The sequence below is a fragment of the Rhinolophus hipposideros genome, assembly GCF_964194185.1.
Source record: "Rhinolophus hipposideros genome assembly, chromosome: 3".
Classification (NCBI taxonomy): Eukaryota; Metazoa; Chordata; class Mammalia; order Chiroptera; family Rhinolophidae; genus Rhinolophus; species Rhinolophus hipposideros.
This window is the reverse complement of record NC_138049.1, coordinates 27,439,236-27,463,591: the sequence shown is the minus strand read 5'-3', so window position 1 is coordinate 27,463,591 and position 24,356 is coordinate 27,439,236. Positions and strand designations below refer to the sequence as shown.

The 24,356-nt window shown below is 42.7% G+C and overlaps 1 protein-coding gene across 1 annotated transcript; it reads left to right on the top strand.

Annotated features, from left to right (window-relative positions):
• Positions 1-1,263: 1,263 nt before the first annotated feature.
• On the top strand, positions 1,264-23,996 carry ALDH8A1 (aldehyde dehydrogenase 8 family member A1). The gene is made up of 7 exons (XM_081044504.1): positions 1,264-1,808; positions 6,221-6,368; positions 7,771-7,926; positions 9,513-9,662; positions 13,866-14,122; positions 15,207-15,368; positions 21,587-23,996. Exons 1-7 carry the CDS (start codon positions 1,671-1,673, stop codon positions 22,037-22,039), a joined length of 1,464 nt encoding a protein of 487 aa, XP_080900630.1. The 5' UTR covers positions 1,264-1,670; the 3' UTR covers positions 22,040-23,996.
• Positions 23,997-24,356: the final 360 nt, after the last annotated feature.

Here is a 24,356-nt window from a genome sequence, read left to right as displayed (position 1 = left end):
TTATTCATCTCCAAAGTCTCATCCTCTGATGTCTTCATTGAAATCACGAGGGGCTCTCTGTTCCCTGCCTTGTTGAGCGCATACCTCCACGGGTGCCCTTGTGCTTCCATATTGTGATTTTTATTTCCCAGTCCGCCTTCCCTAGTAAAAGATGAGTTCTTCTGGCTTCAAGTACCTGTATCTTTACTCATGTCTCCTGGCATATAGGAGATGCTCACTTAAACTCATTGTGTTATACATCCTGGCACTGCCGTCCACCTGGGTTGGGGTCTCCAGAGCCCCCCCAAACACTTCAGAGGTCAGTAAACCAGGATTGTCTCCCTCCTTTTGAAGGGAGTCACTTCTGTCAATGAGGTCAAAGCACCCTATCCTCTTCTGGAATATTCTAGAACTACTAGTTCTCTTAGAATGTTGGTCCTCTTAATACCTCACATTTAATAATTTTTGTCAGTTGAGCTGAGGGTCTTGAGTCCTCTATCCTCACTGTGCAGGACCTGGCACTAAGTCCACCCACTGGGGTGTGGTGGGGACAGATATATTTGCACATGAGCAAGTAATTTTGTCGCAGAAATTTCTAGAAAGGGAATTGCTAGAACCAGTGTAGGTACATTTGAATATTGACACTGCCAGGTTGCCCTAACCAGTGTTCAGTGAACCCTCCTGGAATAAGAGACACGTGCTTTTCCACATCCTCACACAGAGTGGCTGTTATTGATCTTTAAAAATGTTCTCTGGTCTGATTGGCAAAACAGGGCACCTCTTTCTAGTTTGCATTCCTTGATTAGCAGTGAGACGGAGTATCCTTTTGTACATTCATTAGCCAATTGTATGCCCTTTGCTATGAATTGTGTTTTTAGGTCCTTTGCTTATTTTTTTCTGTTGAGTTGTTCATTTCTCTTATCAGTTTGTAGAAATTGTAACATACATCACAGATACGGATTTCTTATATGTTATATATTGTACATAGTTTTGGTTTGCTTCTTCACGTCCATGGCACACCTGGGAAGATGGGCTCTGCCACTTTCCTCTGCAACCCTGGTTTCAGGATGGAGAGAAAGTTTAGAGAGAGGGCATCCAAGGTGAAGAGAAACAGATGAGCAATGGAAAAATAGAGCCTGTCTTCCATTACCTCTGCAGGGTGAGGGCAGCAAGCACAAAAAGATTAAGGTTCATTTCTTACTAACTGTACTTTTGGACAAATTAACCTCTCTGAGGCTCAAGTTCTTCTACAACAGAAGGGAGGTAATGACACTTACTTACTATAGGATTGTTGTGTGGAATAAATGGGCAAATTCATGTGAAAGACTTGCTTCAGGGCTTGGTACTTAATCACTGTTTGAGTCCTGCATAGTTTACAGTGTGAACCCAATAATATACACACAGAAACTTTTTGACAATTTTAAAGTACGATGAACAGATAAGCTGATGTTAGTCTAACACATTATTATTTATTTCTCATAATGTACTATAAGTCTGAAATAGTTGAGAACTCTCTTCATCCAGAGTTGGGAGACTGGAATACTGAGTGTCAGGTCACCTCCCACTTTTACTGATTGGCAAATGACGACTTTGGGCCTGGAAATGAGGAGGAGACTAATTCAGGAGTAGGGAAAAGTGGGGATAGCCTGACTGAACAATTGTCGAGGAGAAAAGCAGAAGTACTCTTAACTATGGCTGGAACAAAGACACTTCTGATGCTGGAAAACTTCATAGATGGAAAATTCTTACCTTCTCACTCATATATAGATTCTTACGATCCATCTACGGGTGAGGTGTACTGCAGAGTGCCAAACAGTGGAAAAGAAGAGGTGAGTATACCCACTTACAGAAGCCTGAAAGGTGTTTCATATGTTGGTGAGTTATGTGTAACGTAATTTTCTAGAAACAAAGGGGGTTGGGAAAAAGTGGAGAATGGCAAACATTAGCAGCAGGCAGATTTTAGTTCTAGGAAGGTTTGCTTTGTAACTCGACGTATATGGTACATGGAGCAAATCTCAGGTCATGATATGTAGAAGCAAGTGACTAAGCTAGGCAACATCACAAACAGCCACAATTCTCGGACATTGCTTAGTAAGTGTCTAGTAAAAAAAGTGTTATTCGTAACAATTATCAGCATTAAGTGCCCCTTATTCTCTGCCAAGTGTTGCCTAAATTTGCCAGGGTACCCGTGGATGTCTAAAAAATTTTAAAAACTATTGATTTACTTTAGATTATCCTCTAATAATTCCTGATTTCTTCAAAATACCTACTAAAGCAAAGTTGATCGTTTCAGTGGTGAAATTCAAAATTAAATTCCCATACATTTTTGGAGTTAAATTTCATAGCAGCCTTTTTCTTATTCATATGCTTAATGTCATACACATTAAACACTTTTAGTGATCCACATTACTTCTGTTTGAAGAATTTTGTCATCTATTGGATTAGTTATCAATTATTGCACTGAGAATATAAATATGCCTAGAGTGATAAATGTGGTTGATGCAATGTGTACTTATCTAATGCCCGGTGGATTTTAATTTATTTTTTAAGGTACAAAGAACCAGATTATTTAAGAGATAATTGTAGCCTTCATATATAAATAAGTATTATATGCAATTTTTTGGAAGAATTAAGCTAGTATTTTTCTGTTGTTAATAATGTTTTAAATCTATCTTGCATTAAAAAAAAGAAAAAAACTTGTGGATTAAAGTTTGCAAGTATTGACTAATTTGTTAGTTAAACTGTTACCCACAGTTTTGTTTGTTTCAAATGACCTAAGATAGATGCGGGGAATCTGGCTTTGTGTTTTCCAATCCTCCTTATCTCAGAGTGTTTTCCAAACTGAAGTTAAAAATTAAAAATATGCCAAATTCAGTTGAAATGTTTTCTGCAGCTTATGGTTCATGCATTTTCAAGTTATGGATGCTCCTGCTAGTAGAGGATTAGATATTTTGGATTTCTCAGCAATCTAGTTTGCAAATAGTTTATCTGAGCCCATAAATCCCCCCCTTTTTTTCTGGCTTGAATAATATGGTCACCATATAAACTATATGCCCAATTTCTTCTAAAAAAATCACTCACAGAAAGAGCTGTTGGTGCTCTAACAGAGGTTCCCATTGACTTAGTTTTTGCTCTTTACTTTGCATTCACTAAACCCTTTAATATGAATGGTCCCAAACATGAGTCATAATCTACAATTAAGACTATCATCATCCTTATTTTACAGAGGACAGTATGCTAATTCTCTTACCTCTGACACTTAGATCAGTGGACACACACACACACACACACACACCCTTCTGGTAGCATTTGCATTACAGCGTTGCAGTTAGAAGCACAGACTGGAGTCAGAGAGCTTGGCTTCAAAGACCAGCTTCACCACTTAGTATCTAGGGTCTTGATTTAGAACTGAACCTCCTTGTGCCTCAGTCTCCTTATCTATAAAATGGGGATACTAATAATCTACGTCATAGTGTTGTTCTGAGGATTAAACAGACTGATTTACTGATTTATATTAAAACCGTCAGTGTCTGGCATATAGTAAATGCTTTCTAAGTATTAACTTTTGCTAACATTGTGTATAGTAGATTAACATGTATTCTGTATTAAATTGACATAAGCTATTTGACATAAAACAATTTAAAAAATCTGACTGGACCTGTTCATCAAAAAAGATTGGATTTTTACATTGACAGCTGTAGGAATGGACCCTTCTCTGGTTGGATCGCAGCAGGGCATCTGCAAGGCTGCAGCTCGGGGTGGCGCGCACTAAAACACACATGTTTACCTTCATCCTGTCTGCAGGTCCATATCAGAAATCCAGTTTTATGAAGTGAAACCATCTTTCCAGAAATTTCTAATTAACATGAGAATCATATTACACCTTACTTTGGCTCATCTGAAAATGTCTTTGTTCACATAAAGAAAATGTAGGTCAGATTCTGTATGAGAGGGCTGGCTAGCAAAGACATGGGTGGCTGAATTGTCAGCTCATGTGATACAAGAAATAAGCTGTGGTTGCCTGAAGCCAGTAGAAAAGGATTCTGGGGCTGAGCCTGTGGCCCTGTGGTAGGAAAAGGCTGTGAATAATTACAAATGTTTGTCAGGCATGTGAGGCAGGAGAGGGTGAGGCAGTCTATGGATTTGCTATCTCTCGAAAAGGCATTGCTGACACATTGCTTAAGAGAGGAGAAAAGCAGCAGATGACCTGAAAATTCATTCTGCCTGCATGAATTGGCCTTGCTCATACCTTCCCATATATTATTTACTTTTGGATTTAATTTCCATATATTATTTCCTTTTGGATCCAAAACCAGGTAGCCAAGTTGTCTGTTCAATCACAGATACGCGTCTGCCCAACAGAGGTCTCTTCCATTGGGCAGAGACAGGCAGGGGGCAGGCACTGTGGCTAGGCCATAGCAGGCCAGCATGTAGTCTTGGGAGCCACAAAGGCTTGGGTTTGAATCCTGATTCTGCCAATTATTAACTGTGTGATCTCTGTCTGGCAAGTTACTTGAGCTCTCTGTGCTTTAGTTTTTCATCTGTAAAATGGGCATGGCAACACTCATGTTACAGAATTTTAAAAGGGGTTAAATGAAATAATTTGTGTAAAGCATTTACAATACGAGGTCTGACAATTAAGTCTGAGAACTTGCCACCATGCCCTTGCGTTGGCAGCACTGTACAAACAGCTCGGTAAGGTTTCATAACCTTGGTATATCAGTGTCTCACAGCTGTGTTTGTGTGGGTGTGTGGCTGTGTCTTGCTGAGTGGTGTTCATTATTGTTGTTGTGTGTTTTTGTGTGCCATCCCGAAAATGTCAGAGCTTGAATTAGAGCAATGAACAAACATAAAATTTCTTGTTAAACTTGGCAAGAGTGGAAGTTAAATCAGGGACATGTTGGTCCCTGAGAGATAATGCCATGAAGAAAACAGCAGTATACAAATGGATGAAACGTTTTTCTGAGGGGAAAGAATGTGTCACTGATGAAGAGACGTCAGGGTGACCAGTAATGAGCAGAACTGATGAAAACATTGCAAAAATTCGTCAAATTGTGCGTCAAAATTGTCGGCTGGCTGTGAGAAGCATAACAGACCAAGTAAACATCAATAGAGAAACAGTTAGGAAAATCTTAACTGAAAATCTTGGCGTGAGAAAGGTGTGTGCAAAAATGGTCCCGAAGGAGCTCTTGCGTCACAATGCACCAGCTCACACAGCACTCTCTGTGAGAGAGCTTTTAGCTAGTAAACAAATAACTATATCGGAACACCCTCCCTACACACCTGATCTGGCCCCCAATGACTTCTTTCTTTACCCAAAGATAAAGGAAATACTGGAAGGAAGACATTTTGATGACATTCAGGGCAGCAAAGGTAATACAATGACAGCTCTGATGGCCATTCCAGAAAAAGAGTTTCAGAATTGCTTTGAAGGGTGGACTAGGCGCTGATATCCGTGCACAGCTTCCCAAGGGGAGTACTTCGAAGGTGACCATAGTGATATTCAGCAATGATGTAACTAGCACTTCTTCTTGAATGAGTTCGTGTACTTAATTGTCAGACCTCGTATTCTTTTGCATGTAAAAATTAGTCAATAAATGACTAATATGATCATTTCAAGTGGGAATGACAGTATGTGGTTTCAAACAAAATTTTACACTTTATCAAATATGTCAGAGCTGGGGTTTAGAGCTTCTACACATCTCAGCTAACTTTTGTCTCTCATATTGCTATTCCCAAAATTCTATATTTGGAAATGATTGAAAATGTACATCTGTTAAAATTCAAGTAGGGCTGGCCTGGTGGCTCAGGTGGTTGGAGCGCCATGCTCCTAACCCCGAGGTGGCCTAGGGCTCTCCCTGCAGCTGTGCTGCCGTGAGCAGCAGAGGTCACCGTGTGCTGCCAGGAGCGGCCGGTGGCCAGCGTGAGTGGCCGGCAGCCAGAGTGAGTGGCAGGCAGCCAGCATGAGCTGCTGTGAGAAAAAAAAAATTCAAGTAGCTTCCTTTTTAATTATCTGATTACCACATTCTGAATATCTTGGCTGAAACAAAGCAATTTTTTTGTTTGTTTTTGGGGGAGTGCTTCTGCGTTGCTGGTTCGCATAAACACTTTGTGGGTAACTCAGCACTGGGAAATTAGTCAGAAAAAAATTAAGACGTGTATGGACCTGTGGGTTCCGGAGTCATCCGACCCCCGGGGGATAAGTGTCAAGGCGACCCTCTCTCCTCTTTGCTCCTCCAAGATTGAGGCCGCGGTGGAGGCTGCCAGAGCCGCCTTCCCAGGCTGGTCGTCCCGGAGCCCGCAGGAGCGCTCGCAGGTGCTGCACCGGCTGGCAGACTTGTTGGAGATGTCCCTGGAGGACTTGGCCCAGGCCGAGTCTAAGGACCAAGGTGAGAGCCGCTGGCGCGTCTGGAGAGCCCACTCTGCCGGCCTCTTCCTTTTCCTTCTTCTCTCCCAGAGCCAGGACTTGAGTGCAGCTGCCTCTTACCAAATGCTTTATGGAAAGACGATCCATTACTCAGATGTGAGCGATTCATTCCCTCCTTCCAGTTTGTCAGATCGTCTCTTGCTTCTTAACTGTAATGGATGGAACACGGCACTGTTTTTGTGTTATCCCTCCTGGGACCCTCAGGCTGGGTGGCACATACTCTTTTCATAGCAGAGGCAGAGGTGGAAAGCAAACCCCCTCAAGGCCTCTGTAGGCGGAGGCTTGCTTATTCCGATGGCTAAAGTGGGTCACCGCTGAACCCAAGTTCAAAGGGCAGGGAAATATATACACTCTTTGGTGGAAGGAACTGCAAAGATATGTCAAAGGGCATGGATCGGGGAGAGAGGAAAACGTAGGGTTCGACATGTGATGTTCCACTACCAATTCTAAGTGGAGAATTTCCAAGGAAAGGCAATTGAAGAGCAAGTTATTTGAAGAGTCAAGTTATTTAGAAAGATATCTGAGGTGTTACTATTCCACTCCCAACACTATTTCCAAAGCTTTTTTTACTCTTTCCCAGACGTCAGGATAATGAAGTAAATGTCTGGAGAACGTTGCAATAATATCTATTAGGAAAAGCCAAGACATTTTAAAATTATAATGCACGCTGTCAACCAGCCTCTAGTTAGGAAACAGCCTGATTCTAAGCCCTTAAAAAGAACACGTTTTTGGCTGGTTCTCCTGACACTGCTGTCTCCCTGCATCACGAAAGATAACCAACAATCCAGGTGAGCTTAGGTGTCTCTTTTTGTTCAGTCCCGGAGCTGGGATGTATATATGACACGTGATGGGTGATCAAGCGCCACACGGTGTCCTGTGTTCCCATCAGTTGTTCTGCCATGCGTCCATCTGAATGACTTGCCGTGTGTTGTGGGGACATTTCGTATACATCACGTGTTTGTCAAAGTGGTTTTTTGTGATGTGCAAATACAGCTGCTTTAACACCCACGGCTCCAACCCCTTTGCAGCATGTACAAAGTGTGTGCTTTTGAGTTGGAAGAGCTGGTGTGAGTGAAGTGGGAGCATCTGGCAAATTCATGATGCTTCCTACGAATTGTTCAGTTCACAAAGCAAAGATCATTTGACTCAAATTTAATCCCGCCACCTCCTCTTGTAACCTCATAGCTACATATTTCGTGGTTTCAGCAAACCATGATCAACGCTCTGTATATTCAAAGAGTGTCTGGCCAAGACTAGAAGGAGCAGAGGCTACTTCAATATGAGCTGAGGTGCGTGTGTCGTAGTGTCTTTACTGTCCGCGGTGAAATACACTGACAGTGCTTTCTGTTGTTGGCTTCTTACAGGGAAAACCGTAACACTGGCAAGAACCATGGACATTCCCCGGTCTGTCCAGAACTTCCGGTTCTTTGCCTCCTCCATCCTGCACCACACGTCAGAGTGCACACAGATGGACCACATGGGCTGTCTGCACTACACTGTGCGGGCCCCTGTGGGGATCGGTAGGTGCTGTGCCGGGAAAGCCTGGGCCACAATTGCACATAGAGATACTGGGTCATTTCTGTAGAATTGATCGAAAGGAACAGACTAAAGAAAAGGAAGGAGATGATTGTTTTCTACTTGACTGGAACATAGTTGGCCTTAAAAACATCGATTTCTAGTTTATTTTCTTTGTGTGAAGGTCCCTACTTATTCCTGGGACATTGTTCTTGGGAAGTCACAGGGAAAAGAATGACGCTGAGAGTAAATTCAAGCCAAGATTTTTTTCCTTTGTAATAATAAAAAAAAAGTATATTTCCAGACAGTGTTGTGGTTAAGAGCATAGATTTTTAGATATGTGTGGGGCAAATTACATAACGTTTGTGTGCTTCAGTATCCTTATCTGAAAAACTGGGAGAATAGTTTAATTTTGTATTTATATATTTTTATATGAATTAAATAAATTAATAAATGTAGTGCTCTTAGAGCAGTGCCAGGTACGTGGTGAATAAGCTTTGACTGAATTATCTGCTTCCCTCATTAATTTCTTTGCTTCCTGCCCTTTGAGGACATATAAGTATCTGCAATGACTCAAAATATCCACTAGATGTCACTGTTTCCTCTGAGAAAAAAAATCAACCCTGTTTATATTTTATGAGTTACATTTTAGGACAGGATAAAAGAATGTAAGTTCAAAGGAAAGAAAATGGGACATTTTCACCACTTTGATTATTTGAGCCCTTTGGAAATGGTATTTTCAAGGCATTATGGAAAGCTAAAACATCCTCCTAAGAAGTATGCTAATACATTATGCTGCAAAATAATAGTTACCACCTAAAGGAAAGATTTTTCAATGGGAAATGTAATAATATAAATTGTGTTTATTTTTATAGCACAGACTTAGGGCAGATTATAAAATAAGTGGAACTCATTTACTTATTCAATAGGTAGATATTATTTGTATGTGTTTTATGGTTGGAAGTCTAGACAGTTTCAGAATATTATATGGAGACACACTCTAGATGTTGGTTCTGTTACTTATCCAGCAAACCGTATCTGATCAGGAGAAGATAGAGAGAATTTTTTTATGCAAAAATACTCTGGCTAGATAAAATGGATTCCCCAGTCTCAGAACCTTTGTGCTCTGATTTTACAAATAATTCTAAAAAGCTTGAGATTTTATGTCTCAATCCACAACAGATTAGAAACAGATGGAAAAGCTTTGAAGAAATAGTAGCCAGCAGTTTAATGCTGAGGAGGGATACATTGAAACAAAAATGAGTCCATAAATCTCAAAAGTCACCCCATCCTGGAACTGTATAGTGGCATGTGACAGCCTTTCAGCTCAGGAACTTATACTGCTGTTGTTCATAAATATTTTGTAAGTCATCAAGAAAAGAGTAAACTGTGTTGATTATAGTTTTAGAAGGCACAGTTGCTTGTAATACGTTTTCGAATGATTTCCCTACAATTGGCTCCAAATAAGCAAAGTGTAGGGTTTTAGGAGCTTCAGTGTCTTGCGGCATGAAGGAGTTGCATCTTAATCACCCCACCAGGCCAGTTTTCTTTGATTGTCACTGTTGGCCCTGCGTCTGCTCTCCTTTGTCAGCTGGTCTGATCAGTCCCTGGAATTTGCCCCTCTACTTGCTGACCTGGAAGATTGCTCCGGCGATCGCTGCCGGCAATACTGTGATAGCCAAGCCCAGCGAGATGACTTCGGTGACCGCGTGGATGATGTGCAAACTCCTGGACAAAGCAGGTCATTAGGGGTGACAGGGTGGGGGAGGCACAGCAGTGAGTGGCTTTCGGGCTGTACGTTTTGTAGGCTCAGTCCCCTTCGGGTGACTGGCATTGGAAAAGTGATTTTGGAGAGCAATCTGCTCAGCAACAAAATAGATTCCAGTGACATTTTTGGGTTTTGTCTCCCTGAACTTTTTCTGAGAAATCCCCTCTGTCCATGGGGGTTCCCTCACACAGCTTTCTCTATTCAACCCCAGAATGGTGCTACTGCACGATAGTTCCTCCCTGTAAAGGTCGGCTGGCAGAGCAGTGGGCACACAATAGGAATAGAAAGGCTTCAAGAATCTGAATAAATCAGGCACCAGCCAGCTCCAGGGAGTGTCTTGAAGTTAAATCTTATGTATGTATGAATCACAAGTTAACCGTGATGAAAATTGCTAAGAATATTGCTAAGTACTTCTCTGGTTTGTGTAGCTGTAAAATACCCGACAGAAATAGCCCATTTTCAAGAGACTTGGATATATATCCTTCAGTATTCCCTGCATGTGGAACCACTACTCGTATGCTGATAGAATGTATTAGGTTGGTGCAAAAGTAATTGTGGCTTTTGCAATTATTTTTAACCCTTTAAACCACAATTACTTTTGCGTCCATCTAATAGCTTCTCTTTCTGATAATATGGTAATGGCCACATTCAGGGTGCGTTCCTGGTTTAATTTCAAGGTGTTCAGCCTGGCACTGCACCCAGGTTGGAAGGTAACAGGCAGGAGGCCCTAGCTTGTACCCCACAAGGAAACCCCTTGCTGTTGGGTCCCTCAGCTCATGTCTCCTCACAGCCTGGGCTGGAACGATGGCTGGGTGGCAGGAAGAGGCCGTCTTTCTGGCTCTGTTGATCTCTGCTGTGTCTGCTTCCTTGAAGTCCACAGAGAAGGTACTGCTGTGCTTACCCACATCCATTGAGGTATCTCTTGCTCCTGGATACCTTTTCTCTTGAAGCAGAAATATACACATTGGCTTCCAGGAAAGCTGAATCAGTTCTTTACTCCAGGATGTAGATGGCAGGTTAAACCATGCCTACTTAGGGAAGAGCACTGGGGCTTCTGGCCCTGGTTTGGTTGCCCATTTCCCTTGTATCCTACAGAGGAATGAGGGCTCCCAGCTGAGAGCTTTGGGATGATGTCTGTGGATGCCTTAGGCCTCTGTAGGATATACCTACCTATCTTATGACCCAGTGTGTGCAATTGTCCCTTACACAAGGGATCACGTTCCAATCCCATTCTTTACAAAATTGAGTCTCTAGTGTCTGCAAAGGTCTGAGGCATTTCTTTCCTGCCTTTTGACTGTAGGTTCCCTTGAGTGAGGTAGGAGTGGGTCTAACCTCTGCTTTCATCTGTGCTGGGGATAGTGCCATGGAGGTGGGGAGGGTGGTGCAGAGATGTGGTCCAGAGAACACTCTCCTAAAATGAACCACTTCTTGATCTGTGATGATTTCTCTTTCCTAACCACTCTCCCCATTCGTACACCCCAGTACTTGGTCTGCATGCAAGCTTTATGTTTCTATCTATTTGCACAGCATTGGTCTTATTTTTTGTGCATGACTAAGCTTATGATGTCAAGATGGTCCTCCACTCCTCCCCTCCCCAAGCTGGCTTTGCCAAACTTTCCTCCTCTGGCAAACACTGAGAGTGCGATGCTCAGCTTGCACCTGTCTAAGCTCTCAGTTTCTGCACTAGGATTGGAGGAGGTGTGAATCACAGCGACATAACCTTGCTTTAGAGCATTGGGAGAGAAATTTTCCTATAGTAGGGAAAAAAAGCCAAAGCCACCTGCTGATGCTTTCAGGACATTTAAAGAGCTAGCTTCTCTAGTCCTGAAGGTTCAAACAGACGTAAACTTGGTGGATGACCTTTCTTTGAAATAAAATCATTTCTAAAAGTATGCAGGGAAGACCTCTTTAGGAGTCCTAGAATATTCATTTTCTTTCTGGGGGCACCAATTATTTGCCCCACTCCTGGAGGATCCACTGACAGGTTTTTTGGCCCTACCTATTAGTTTTTGTTCTGCTCTATTTAAGTTCAAACTCGTCACCCTGCCATATCCTAGCTTTGGAGGGCTTTTGTTCCCTTCATTGTCTGTTAGCACCCATCCTGAGTTTTACCAAATTGTTATTTATTGATTAAACTGCCTCTCTTCTCTTATAACTAGACTGTCTTCAGGGTAGAGCTCAGATAGCTCTAAACATTTTCCATTAATGTCTTGATCAAGTGACAAAATTGTACTGAGAAATAACGACCAGTAGATAACTCTTAATGTATTACCATCAGAGCTCAAGGAAATGTACCAAAATGTTTATGCCATTGTGTAGAAGGCCATGAGCCCGCTGGAACGAGCTCATTTTCCTGTGGTGATAAATGTGTGGTGTTTCTGTGTTCTCTCACTCTTGGATAAAATGCTAGTGTAAACATCACAAGTGATTTGGTTCATTGTTTGCCTTCAGGATTTGTATAGCCCAAGAGTCCATCTTTTCCTGCCCCCAACTCCTATCTAAATATCAGACAAATACCCCCATGCCTGATATTTGATGGAGATGCAGGGCCCCATCTAGATATGGTGGGGAACTTGTGCTTGCTTTCCTCCCATCAGCCACAGGGAGGGCCTCTCCCTAAGCACTCTCTTTGCCCCCACCTAGAGCTGCTGTCACATGGTGCCGGACTGTGCGCCCACTCTCATCTGGCAGTGACTTATGATCCAAAACAGCCTGAAGCTGGATCGCAACAAGTGTGCACACTGAGTGTAGGAGAGGGGTTTTTCCAGACTCCATCATGATTCATTGAGTCTTCTCACCTGTCTCCTTGGGGACTCACCTGAATAGGGCCTTGGTTGTGCCCTCAAGATGGTCAGGCTAAGGCTGTAGCTCTGTGGGAAGGTGTTTTGGATGATAATGGACCATCAATGCAAAATTATTATTTATACTTTAAAAGCATATTCTGGAACAGATGGTTTTAATCCAAGAGAGTATGTTTCTATGGAGAGAATGTCTAACCTGGAGCAAAGGAAAGATGCTAAGAGCAGGGACATAGCTCAGAAACCTTATACAAGGGAGGATTCCTGCCCTTTCTGTAGTTCAAGCCTGAAGAAACAGAGGGAATAAACTCAACTACCTCCAGGCAAACCCTAAGAACTGCCATTGCACATAGATTTTCTTTCTGGACACTTAAAGCGTCCCAAAGTCCAGAACCATTCCCAATGTGGATAATACACTAAATATTAATTCATCTGTTTACTTAACAATTACTGTTTCTTAATCTTCTACACCCAATTTTGCCTCTTACTGTTTTCACTTACCCTTACTTTGCCTCAATTTTCTCCTGAGGATGTAATACTACCTACCTAATAGAATTGTTGAGGGGTTTAAAGAGTATAAACCTCTCACAGCACTGACTGACCCACAGTAAGCGCCCAGTAAACGTGAGTGAGCGTTCACTGGTGTTCCATGTGGTAAACTCGGCGCTGTGCAGGGGGTACCATGGAGAGCGACACACGGGTATTATTTCTGCCCTTAGCGAGTATACCTTCTGGTGGTAGGTATGTAGTAAACAGGTCAATCCACGAAACACGTGAGGAAATACAGACAGACATAGGGCAATAGGGACTCGTGATAGAAAAGACTGGGGCATCTATTATTGGGTGTTCTTGGTCCCTTCAGTCAGACCTGGAGTATGATGGTGCATGTATGTCATGGGGCACAGGACCTGCAACGCAAAACTTACCTTCCTGGAGGGCCCTCCTTCACTCCTCTGGGCCACGATAGTCAACCTGTCTCTGGATTTTGCAGCATTTACTCTCTCCTCTATTTAACATTTTCACACTCAGTTGTGACTCCTGGATGCCAATTTGGAGCAGGGCTCTCCTCCTTCACAGGGCTTGACCTGCCTGAGGATATTCTGCCTCCTCAGTCCGAGTCCATTTTATGGAACGAATTACATAGAATGTTCTACTGTGCATTTTTCTAGGGCAAAGCACCTACAGAAATCCCACCTAGGGTGTGCTCTAGGCAGAAGTGACACTGGAGTCTTTGCCTTGCTATTAAACTGGAGACAGCCATAAGAATTTACTCCCACCCCCATGCAAGCTATTGGGCTTTCAAGGAGAATCTCCATGTAACCTGAAGTCCTCAACATACTGAGAAGAATTGCTGTAACGGACACTGTTTCCCATCCAGGTGTTCCACCAGGTGTGGTAAATATTGTATTTGGAACAGGGCCCAGGGTAGGTGAGGCCCTGGTGTCCCATCCCGAGGTTCCCCTCATCTCCTTCACTGGGAGCCAGCCCACGGCTGAGCGGATCACACAGCTGAGTGCTCCCCACTGCAAGAAGCTCTCCCTGGAGCTGGGGGGCAAGAATCCTGCCATTATCTTTGAGGACGCAAACCTGGAGGAGTGTGTTCCAACCACTGTCAGGTCCAGCTTTGCCAACCAAGTATGTCCTTTGCCTGTTTTTGTTTGTTTGTTTGTTTTTAACCCTGTGGCCCTGTCACACTGGATCTGTTTTATCACAGGGCAAAGCCAGGAGTGAGTAGGTCAACCCAGTGTTATTTCAGTGGAAGAAGAATTATTACATTGTGTTATTCCACTGACTATCTGTTGAATGTCATTGTCAATCCATTGCCTTGTAGAGTTGCAGCTTTGGTTCAGCAAGCTTGTCTTCTTGAGTCACACAACTTTTGTTAGGGACCAGCCATGGGCAAAATGATTGATGTTTGCTTCTGCCTTCTTGTGTTCATAGAGTTGCCCCCAGTCTCTTCTTGCTGTCTAAATGTCCTATCTCCAATTATTCTCCTTCCCAAAACACCCCAAATGCATTCTCACGCTTAGAAATAAATTCCCTAACTAGTCTAGAGCTGGTTTCTTACCAGAGGGTCATGGATGAGCTTCCGGGAAACTTTGCATCTCCTGAAACTAACAGATCTTTTCCTGGGATCCATACTTTTCATGAGAGTCTTCAAGGCTGTGGCATCCCAAAGGGCTAAGAACACGGGATCAGATGTGTTAGACTGTGAGCTTCGTGAAGAGGGCAGCTGTGCCTGCTTCTTTGCAGCATTTTAATGTCAACACCCGGGATAGAGCCTAGAATGGCACAGGTGTACATGAATACCAAATGATTTTTCTACAAAGGGTGTATTTAAAAAATGTTTTAGCAGAAAGCAAAGACTTAAGCCAAAGAGTTAGAACTTCCATAGAAGGAAAGATGAATGGAATAAGCTATGTCTTTACCTCATTTGAATAATTTGCATCACCCTTTGAACCTTCATTTCTTTACCTGTAAATTATGGAAATGACAATTGGGTTTTTGTGAATGTAGAATGAAAAACATTTGTTACAAGAATTATTTTTATGATCATTATAATTGTAATGATTTCTCTCACAGTCATTCTCACAGTAGAGAAAGTGGTTTAGAAATATACATATTTATATATATTATGGCAGGTGCTCAGAAGTCAGCGTGATCTGCCCATGGAGTGTGCCCTTAACTCTCGTCTGTCCTCATGTGTCATCCTTGGCAGGGTGAAATCTGTCTCTGTACCAGCAGGATCTTTGTCCAGAAGAGTATCTATAGTGATTTCTTAAAGAGGTTTGTGGAAGCTACCAGAATGTGGAAAGTTGGCGTTCCCTCCGATCCATCAGCCAGCATGGGAGCTCTGATAAGTAAAGCTCATTTGGAGAAAGTAAGTAAATCTTTGCCATGTCAATTATTTGGAGAGAAGCTCCATGCAAGGCGTAGCACATACCCATGCCTTGAAATATTGTCAATTACTGCCCTGTTTTTGAAAAATTATAACCTGTGGAAAATTGTCTCCAGACACAGAGTCTAAAAATGTTGGCTATGAATATGCAAATGTAGTGCAGGTTAAACCAGGATCTATGTGAAATGAATGCACTTGAGAAGTCAGCATGGGAGAGACCATTAGAAGAGAGAGAAAGGCAAATTTCAAAGCCTAAAGGGTCAGCTAATAAGAATAATGTGGATTAATGGTGGCAAGAATTTCCATAGGTAAATGTTGCCGGTGGACGGGGCTCTGCCTCTGGCTTATAGCAGATGGCATGCCAGCACATGCAATCCAAAAGATGTCAAGCGACTTGTTAGTGGTGGCCTACGTGGGAGAAGCTATTGGTGATCTCTGGGTGGCGTATGGAGTTTAGGTCTTTAAGTTTGTTTTAATTTATACCTGATGTGAGTACTCCCAAAATAAGTGTCATAGCTTTTGGTGCTGCAAGCACTTTGTTTTCAGCTGCAGTGACAAAGGCCCACCAAGGGAAATACGTCTCATCAGTCAGCTGATAAGGGGCAGAGCCTTTACTTAAGTTTGTAGAAATCTCTGACACTGTGCTGATTTGGCAGACGCACCACATTTTAACGACCTTCACAGTATTGTGAAGCGCAGATGCTCACAGGTGGGAAGGTATCGTAGCTTGATGGTCTCTTTTTATTTGTCTGTATCCTCAGTGAAATAGGCAGCAGGTTGGGAAGGAGAGAAAGTGTTGGAAGTTTCAGGAGGAAAGAGGAAGTGTGACACAGTCTTGCAGGTGATCAGGAGAGAGAATGGACTTTGAAGTAACCATGTTGTCAGCAGGGCAGCTCCCAGGGCTCATTGAGGTTTGAGGTTTGTGATCGTTTATTAAAGCGAAGTGCCCAGCATGGCTGTTTTTCACCACTCAAATTCACCTGCAAGTTTTCAGGTATGTAGGCAGCAGTCCCCAGAATGCCCATGGGATCCACAGTTGTGAATGTCCCCCATTGTGGAGCGAGGAGTCACTAGGTGCAAGATGCTTCCTCGTCCTCTTTCTTTGGCTGTTCTGGACACCAGGGCTCCCTGCCTGGCTGCCCACATATACAAATAACTGGTCAAAAACAACTTCAGCATGTTCTGAATGCTTCCTGTGGAGCAAAAGTTAACTTCCCAGGAGCATGTTGCAGCAGGCTCAGGCTGTTGTGCAGTCTAAGGTCCCCTTTGCAATTCATCACTCACCTGAGGTTCTAAGTTCTCTTAATCTCAAATCAGCAGAAAAACAACTTCTATTGGAGGCCATACTATTTAATTTACCCTATGGGGTGGAAATATAACAGTGAAGCAAATCTAAGTGTCTGATTTTTCTGTGGGCTTTGACACAATATTTTTGATGCCCAGTATATCCCTGCTTGCCCACAGTGGCCCTCTCTTTAGCTTGCTCCCCTACCCCCCATCGTTCCAGCCCCAATACAGGCCTTCCTGTAGGCATCTCTGCTTTGCAATAACAAACGGCCTTAGCCATCTGAGTTGCTCTTCCCCACACGGGCAGAGGACCTCTCTTCGAAGCCCTGGGTCCTTTCAGTGGAGTAATCAAGGCCAGCATCTGACCATGTGGATGCCCATTAGATGCTCCATGATGACGGAAAGTCACCTGATGACATCCAAGAGGAGTCGACGTAAAGCCTGGTTGTGCTGAGCTCACATGCTGCCTTTTGAAGAGGGTCCTGTATCCGTGCTGGTATTTCCAGATTAGCCAAGCTCCTTGTTAAACCTGGCACAGTCATTTCATCACTGGCTGTGATGTCGCATGTTATGTAGAGTCCTACCTCATCGTGATCACAGCCAAGCCTAAGTCTTTACTATGACCCAGCAGACTGTGCCTTGCTACCTCTGTCCCCCATTACCAAGGTCGCCCTCCCCTCCCTCATGGCCCTGCTGCACACTACCCTCCCTTTTCTTCCTTGAAAATAGCACTCCTTCTTCTCGACCCTTGCTCTGGCTGCCCCCACCGCCTGGAATGCTCATCCTTCAGACGTTTGCTTGGCTCTCGCCTTAGATCAGATGTCATCGTCTGAAGGAGCCTGCTCACCCTGTGCAAAATCGCACCCCCCAGAACTTTCTCTACCTCTTCGCTGCTTTATTTTCCTCTGTGATTCTTATGACATATAATGTATATTATTTATTCCTTTATGGACTATCTTTCTTTGGCTGGAATGTAAGCTCCATGGTCAGTTTTGTTCACTGCTATATCCCCTGCCCTAGAAAAGTGCCTGGACCATAGCGGGTACGTAGGATTTGTTGGGCGAATGATTGAATTAACACTGCAACGTGTTCTAGTTACAGTATAAACCCCAAACTTAACAATTCCATTTTCCTTGAACTCTTGGACACAAGTATGAAGTATCTGGTATCACTGCTCATTAAATAACAGCAACAATAATGAGACCCTATGGATACATACAAGCCTTTAGGTTTTACTTCAGACTCTCCTTTAACTCTTCCTCTTTTCATTGGTTATTTCAGCTTATGCCACAGGCAGCATTAGTATTGAATTCTAGTTTCTTAAAAATTTTTGGATAAATCTGGGTGTTCAATACCTCAATATTATATAAATCCTACTTCTTAAATGCCAACTAAGAATTTTTTTTTAAATGATCAGCTTATTTTCTAAATTCATTAGCGATTTTTGCAGGATTTCTATAAAGAGACAAGTGGAATATTTTCTGCAGGTCTGCATTTCCCCCCCACAATGTTTTTACTTTCTCAAGAACCAGCTTATAAAAAGGGACCCAAAACTTAAATTATAACACATTTAGTTGAAAATAACATATTCACATTGCATTCAGGTACCCTCTCAATTCTCCAAATTTCATTTTTGTTTCATTTAGTTTTTGGTGATTCCCAGCAGTTTTAATTACCCCTAAAATGGACAGAGAGCATTTAGCAAGTTACAGTATCAGAATATTTCAGTATAAAATATTGTAATTTTTCTCTAGAGTAAACTATACACCTTAAACTTCCTGTCTTTGAGTGACTCCACAGAGAAGACCCAAATTGCTGTCTTTTCAGTAGGGTGATAGTTGGGGCCCAATAACCCTGACCTCCAGGCAGGCAGGGGTTGCCCTGGTGGACCCCAGGGACTTACCTGCTGCAGCCTGAGAATGGGTTGAGGGCATGTGAGAGCTGAGGCCTCCTTTACAATGTGTGTGTCCCTTAGCACCTGTGCACAGGCAGGAGAAACACCCTACTTCTGGGGGTGTTCTGGGGGGCTCCACACCCCAGGCCTGTCTCCCTCTGCCTCTGCCCAGCTCCCCACATGGATTTCACCAAGCGAGCAAGTTCTCATCTGAGTCCAGGCTAAGATACGTAGGGAGAGCCTGTTTTCCCCATCGTCTTGTCCTTTTCAGATTGCAACTCTTTTCAGTTCAGTGTGTCAAACCATCTGGGACCAAGCAGGCAGTGTACACACTCCACTGGTGGTCAGTTCCCCTTGCTTTTCACAAGAAAGCTTTGGGGGCTGTGTGCCAGGGAGGGCCCGTCTGCCATCTTTGAATCCCACATCTCTTCTGCAGTATGTCTGTCTTCTCCAAATCAAATTAGCCGTGCAGAGTCTGGGGTCTTCGTGTCCATCCTACTTTTGTGTGATTGTCATGATAGATCGTGATGCAGTGACAGAAGACTCCAACGAGAATATGTAAAAGTGACTATATGATGGCAAAGGGCTCAGTAACTTAGAGATGAAGCACGCTCCTACGTGGACGTGTCACTTTCCAGGTGCCCAGTGACTCCCGGGGATGCACAGTGAATTGCAGGTGATTCCGTCCTCAAAGAATGAAGGAAAGACCCCCTTGCCTACTTCACAGAGTTTCTTTTTTTTAACCCTTCTGACTCCTTCCCCACTTGGCTGTCTGGAGAATTGGGCTATATACCTTTCTTCCCATAAATGCCAGTAGCTAACGAGGTAGAAGTTTAGAGGGTTTACAATGCGCTGGAGGAAACCCAGGGGAAGTTCACAGGGGCCTCTCCCTGTAGGGCCAGGCTCCAGCCCTAACTAAGGTCCAGTCTTGCAGTTTTCTATCTTCTTTGTCAGGTAAAAAAAACAACAAAAAAACTGACATACTGAGTGGGGGCCATCCCTGGCGTCTCCTAGGTAGTAAATATCAGATCACGCATCATTTTCATCAACAGCAACTACAGCCGCTGACATTCAAAAGACTTAACTATGTACCAGACATCATGCTACATGTTTTGCACATCTTCTATGATTTAATCCTATGACTAGGTGGCAATGTTATTTTTCAGATGAGGAAACGGAGGCACAGAGCACTTAACATCTCTCAGCTCATAAGTAATTTGAACACAGTTGGGCTCCCCAGCCCACTCTTCCCTGGGCTCTGATTTTATGTGCAAAGCTCCGGAGTCCTAACTATTCTGTGCACCCTTCTCTCACACAAAAGTTTTATAATAACAATTCGTTACATTTTACAGCACATTACCAGTCACAAGGGTTGCTTTTTTTCCCCTTCAGATTTTACTGAAAATCTCAGTTCCTGAGCTGCTAGTGTAGATACCCTTCTATCATCCAGTGACACTTCCTCTAGAAAATAAATTCAGTTTAGTATGTGTCACCTTGCACATGAAATATGTTGATAAGTTCACATTTTGAAAACTGACACTTCCCTTCATACTTGATTATCCCAAGAGCTTCTAAGAGATAATCATGTAATTCCATTTAGATGTGATAACTTAAAGCCAGAACAGCCTTTGCACCATTGGAATCACTGACAAAATCCTGGCACTGCCTCCAGCAGGGGCCTCTGGAGTTCTTCCCTGGACTTCCTTTGTTCACATAGGATGCCGCATTTGGCATCTTTTAATTAATGTGGGTGGGTTGTTTCAAAAGGAGCAAGAGACTAGGGGGAAAGAGAAGTCCAGACCTATTTTAGTCTCTACCCACAAAGGAGGGTAGGGTTTTTCTGCAAAAGCTTTGAGATCACGGTGCTGTTGTGGGAAGCAGTGGAGCAGAGGGGAACATAAAGCTGTACCAAATGTTCTATTTTTAAACAGTCTTTGACTTCATGGTTTTGCTAAGTGTTCTACCAATTGAAGCACACTTAATAATAAAATGACATCACCTTTTTAAAATTTTTGCATGGCAAACATATAGCTCTATATATTTTTTTTTAATTAATTAATTTATTTATAGTTCTACTGTGGAGTACTGATCTAATACTGGGGCAAAATGTTCGGATGATAAATGACAATTAGGATTCCAAACCGTCGTTTTAAAATTTACCGTGCTTTTGATATACTACTTGACTGTTGGTCTATACTTTTATTTTGAGGATTGTTTTTGTATTTCTCCTGTGCTTATAATAAATACGCCTCAGGGGTGGAATCATGTATATTTGTGACTTCAACAATATTTCCACATATCATTATTATAATGAATCATTTCTACACCCATTATTAATTAACATCTATCATTGTCTGTGAGTCACTGAGTTAACTTATTACATAATTTATTTCCCATTGTAGTTAGCTGTGTTATATTACCTAGATATAGTTTCAGAATATAATCAGTAATGAGGCTAAGAATTAGAAAGTCTTTGTCCTAGAAGCTCAGATATATCCTGGCCTTTAATTAAATCTTATACACCATTCAACGTCCCACTTTCTGCAATGGACATAGTCCCTACCTACATAGCCCCAACAGTGAGAAAATATTCTTTTGTGTCTTTAACTACTGAATATGCTTGAGAGTGAATTCTAGCTTTCCTGTTTATTAGTTGTGAAATGTTTACCCTTTCTGAGGCTCAATTATATCATCAGTATGTAGGGGATAATAATGCATAGAGTTTTGAAAGAAGTAAGTGAGAATGTATGTAATGCACTTAATCCGAGTGCACTTAATCCTGACACTTAGACATTACATAAATTACTCTTTCCTTTTCCATATGAGGGGTGAATACCCAAGTGATGGTTAGAGCACTTCTGCCCCTCAGGCTTAGCAGCTGAGTGATAAGATAACCAACCTTAGATTTCTTGGCAATGACCTTGTATATCTTTCCTAGATGATTTGAAAATATTGAATTTCCTGTTGCTTTGTATTAAGCCAAATGGCATGTTGCTAATCGTGGTTTTTATCCACCCAGGTCAGAAGTTACATCCAGAAAGCTCGTGCCGAAGGGGCCCAAGTTCTGTGTGGTGAGGGAGTGGATAAGTTGAATCTCCCCCCAAGGAATCAGGCAGGCTACTTTATGCTTCCCACTGTGATAACAGACATTAAGGACGAATCCTGTTGCATGAAGGAAGAGATATTTGGTCCAGTGACATGTGTTGTCCCCTTTGAAAGCGAAGAGGAAGTGATTAGAAGAGCCAACAATGTGAAATATGGGCTGGCAGCGGCAGTGTGGTCAGGCAACGTGGGGCGTGTCCACCGCGTGGCTAAGAAGTTGCAGTCAGGTTTGGTCTGGACCAACTGCTGGCTCATCAGAGAGCTGAACCTTCCTTTTGGAGGGATGAAGAGTTCCGGGGTAGGTAGAGAAGGAGCCAAGGACTCTTATGAATTCTTCACTGAAGTCAAAACTATCACTGTTAAACACTGACCTTGGCCAATGGAGAAACTATTATGGTCAATACCTGGTTGCAGATAATCAGTCGTCCAGTGTGGTGAATGGAAATACTGGCATAGGTTCCAGCCTGGTCTTGACTTAGCAGGAGGTTATCTCTGGCTATCCTCAGTAAGTATTTTTGCCCATTGGTGAAGACATGCTGTCTATTTTCAAGGTGAAGACAAGGAAGAGAATGCGCCTGAACAGGAAAACGCAAAAAGGAAGCCAAACCATTGTCCGGCTCCTCCTATGTTGTGTCGTCGTAGGATTTTTATCATCATTTTGATTGAATTCTCGGAAATTCACAGATAATCAGAATTTTTTTTTTTTCCATTTGCAAGTGGGTGGTTCAAAAAAACCTCTACAAAGCTCAAGAGAAACAAATCACCATGATTTCCTACCTTTGGGAAGATTGTCAAGATGATCTCCCTGTTCATCAGCCAGTAGCATTGGTGATTGGTAATTGACCTTATTACCCAAGGGGACCTGGAACGTCTGTGATAAACACAGCATGGAATTTATCAGAGAACACATATAGCAGGTCCCACTAAATATTTCTGTGTAAGGACAAAGAAAAATAACACAGCTACTACTTTGGGAGGAAACTTAGAACAAGAAGAGTTTGATCCATTCCTACTGTGCAGTCTAATGAATTCCAATTCTTCGTGTATGTACTTGATGCTATTTACAATTTCCTAATCCTAAAGGAAACAATAAATGTTGAGCAAGTTTAGCAACCAGTATGGCATACACCTTCTTTTTGAACCCATCTTTATTCCCCATCCCCATCCTATTAGGAGTGTGGACTTATACTAAGTAACAGAAGTATTTCTAGCACTTTTTTTTTCTGGATCCCCTGGTGGTCAGAGGAGAAAACTGAGGTTTATAGAGATGAAGTTGCATGCTCAAGGTCACACAAAAGGTATGAAGCAGAGGAAGGTTTGAACCCAGGGCTCTGTCTAGGATATTAGTCAGCCGACAAGTTGGGAAGAGGAAAGGGTGGGGGCCAAGGCTATAGGCTGTAAATTACTTTCCTCATCTTACAAAATAGGGACCAGGTTGATAATGTCAGAAGTTGATGAATCAAGAAATAGGGATTTACGCATATTACTTAAAGTTATGCATGTGACCATTAGAAATCTTAAAAATTAGGGGTCTTGAAATGTTCATGTAATTCACAAAAATTGGAAGGTGAAATGCAGATGGGCTGGGAGGTAGGGAAGTGTACCAAATTCCTTTTCATGGTAGGAACCTAACAGATATTATCTGAAGTTGATAAGGCTAGAAATACAGGCACACACATATGGGTCATTTCTTGGTGCCTTACAGCTGCCAAACAGTTTGTTCCTCCACGCTCTTCCCAGGATTTCACAAGGGAGTGCCTCAGCAAACTGAGACCTGATGGAAAGATATAGAAAATCTCCTTTGAGGGGAAGTCTACCCGATGGAATTATATTGGTCCCTCCCCTTCAATGGATTCCTTGGAGATGTGCATGTGTGTGAAGGCAAAGTTCAGGTTGGAACACAATAGGAACTCTCAGAGAGATGGCCAGCAGGCTACTAACACACAGATCTTGAGATTAACAATCATTACCTCTTTAGAAGTTTACAAATAAAACTACATGTTGGCCTGATTCGGGGTTCAGTCCCTGAGACTGTTCCCCTTGGCTCCTTGGTTTGCATTCTATTCATGGCTACTGTCTTTTCTTAATCCTGCGCCGCCCTTCTCCCTCCCCACAACCCTCATTGTGCGGGATGTGACAGGTTCTATGGTATGGAAAACTTAAAAGCAGAACTATTTCAAAATGGTTATTCTGGGACGTAGAACTAAGGCTGGGAGAGGGCTGTTGAGCATAATGGAGAGGCTTTCATTTGACTCATTCGGTATGCTTTTGTGTTTACTTTTTAACACGTTGTGAACAGCCTTTTATAAATAATAATATCTGTATTTAAAAGCTTTCCTAGTGATATTTTTTCCTAGTGATATTTTAAAAGCACATGTGGGAATTGGGGAGGATGTGCTTCATATTATCTGAGGGTATTCCAGGTCTCAAGCGCTCTGACCCCTGGTTGCCTTAAAAGATCTGAGATCTCTGGTGTCTTGGGAGACCCAGACGGATTGGAGAAAACCTGGGAAACCTGTGCCACGTCAGGTCAAAGGAAGAAGATGTTCTCCAGTGCCCCTAGCACTGCCAGCCTGCCCAGCAGGAGTCCTTGGGGGGCCACCCCAGGAGAGCCTTCCTCCCGCTGTTCCTATTCCTTCCCTCCAACCTGCACAGGGAGGGGGAGAGGCCGGTCCGGATAATTCCCC

What these genes read in the sequence shown, in the direction of transcription:
- ALDH8A1 (XM_081044504.1), top strand. Translation starts at nt 1,671, where the DNA reads ATGGCTGGAACAAAGACACTTCTGATGCTGGAAAACTTCATAGATGGA. An exon ending in CAAACAGTGGAAAAGAAGAG is followed by an intron (nt 1,809 to 6,220) that starts GTGAGTATACCC and finishes TGCTCCTCCAAG; the next exon opens with ATTGAGGCCGCGGTGGAGGC. An exon ending in GCGGGCCCCTGTGGGGATCG is followed by an intron (nt 7,927 to 9,512) that starts GTAGGTGCTGTG and finishes CTCCTTTGTCAG; the next exon opens with CTGGTCTGATCAGTCCCTGG.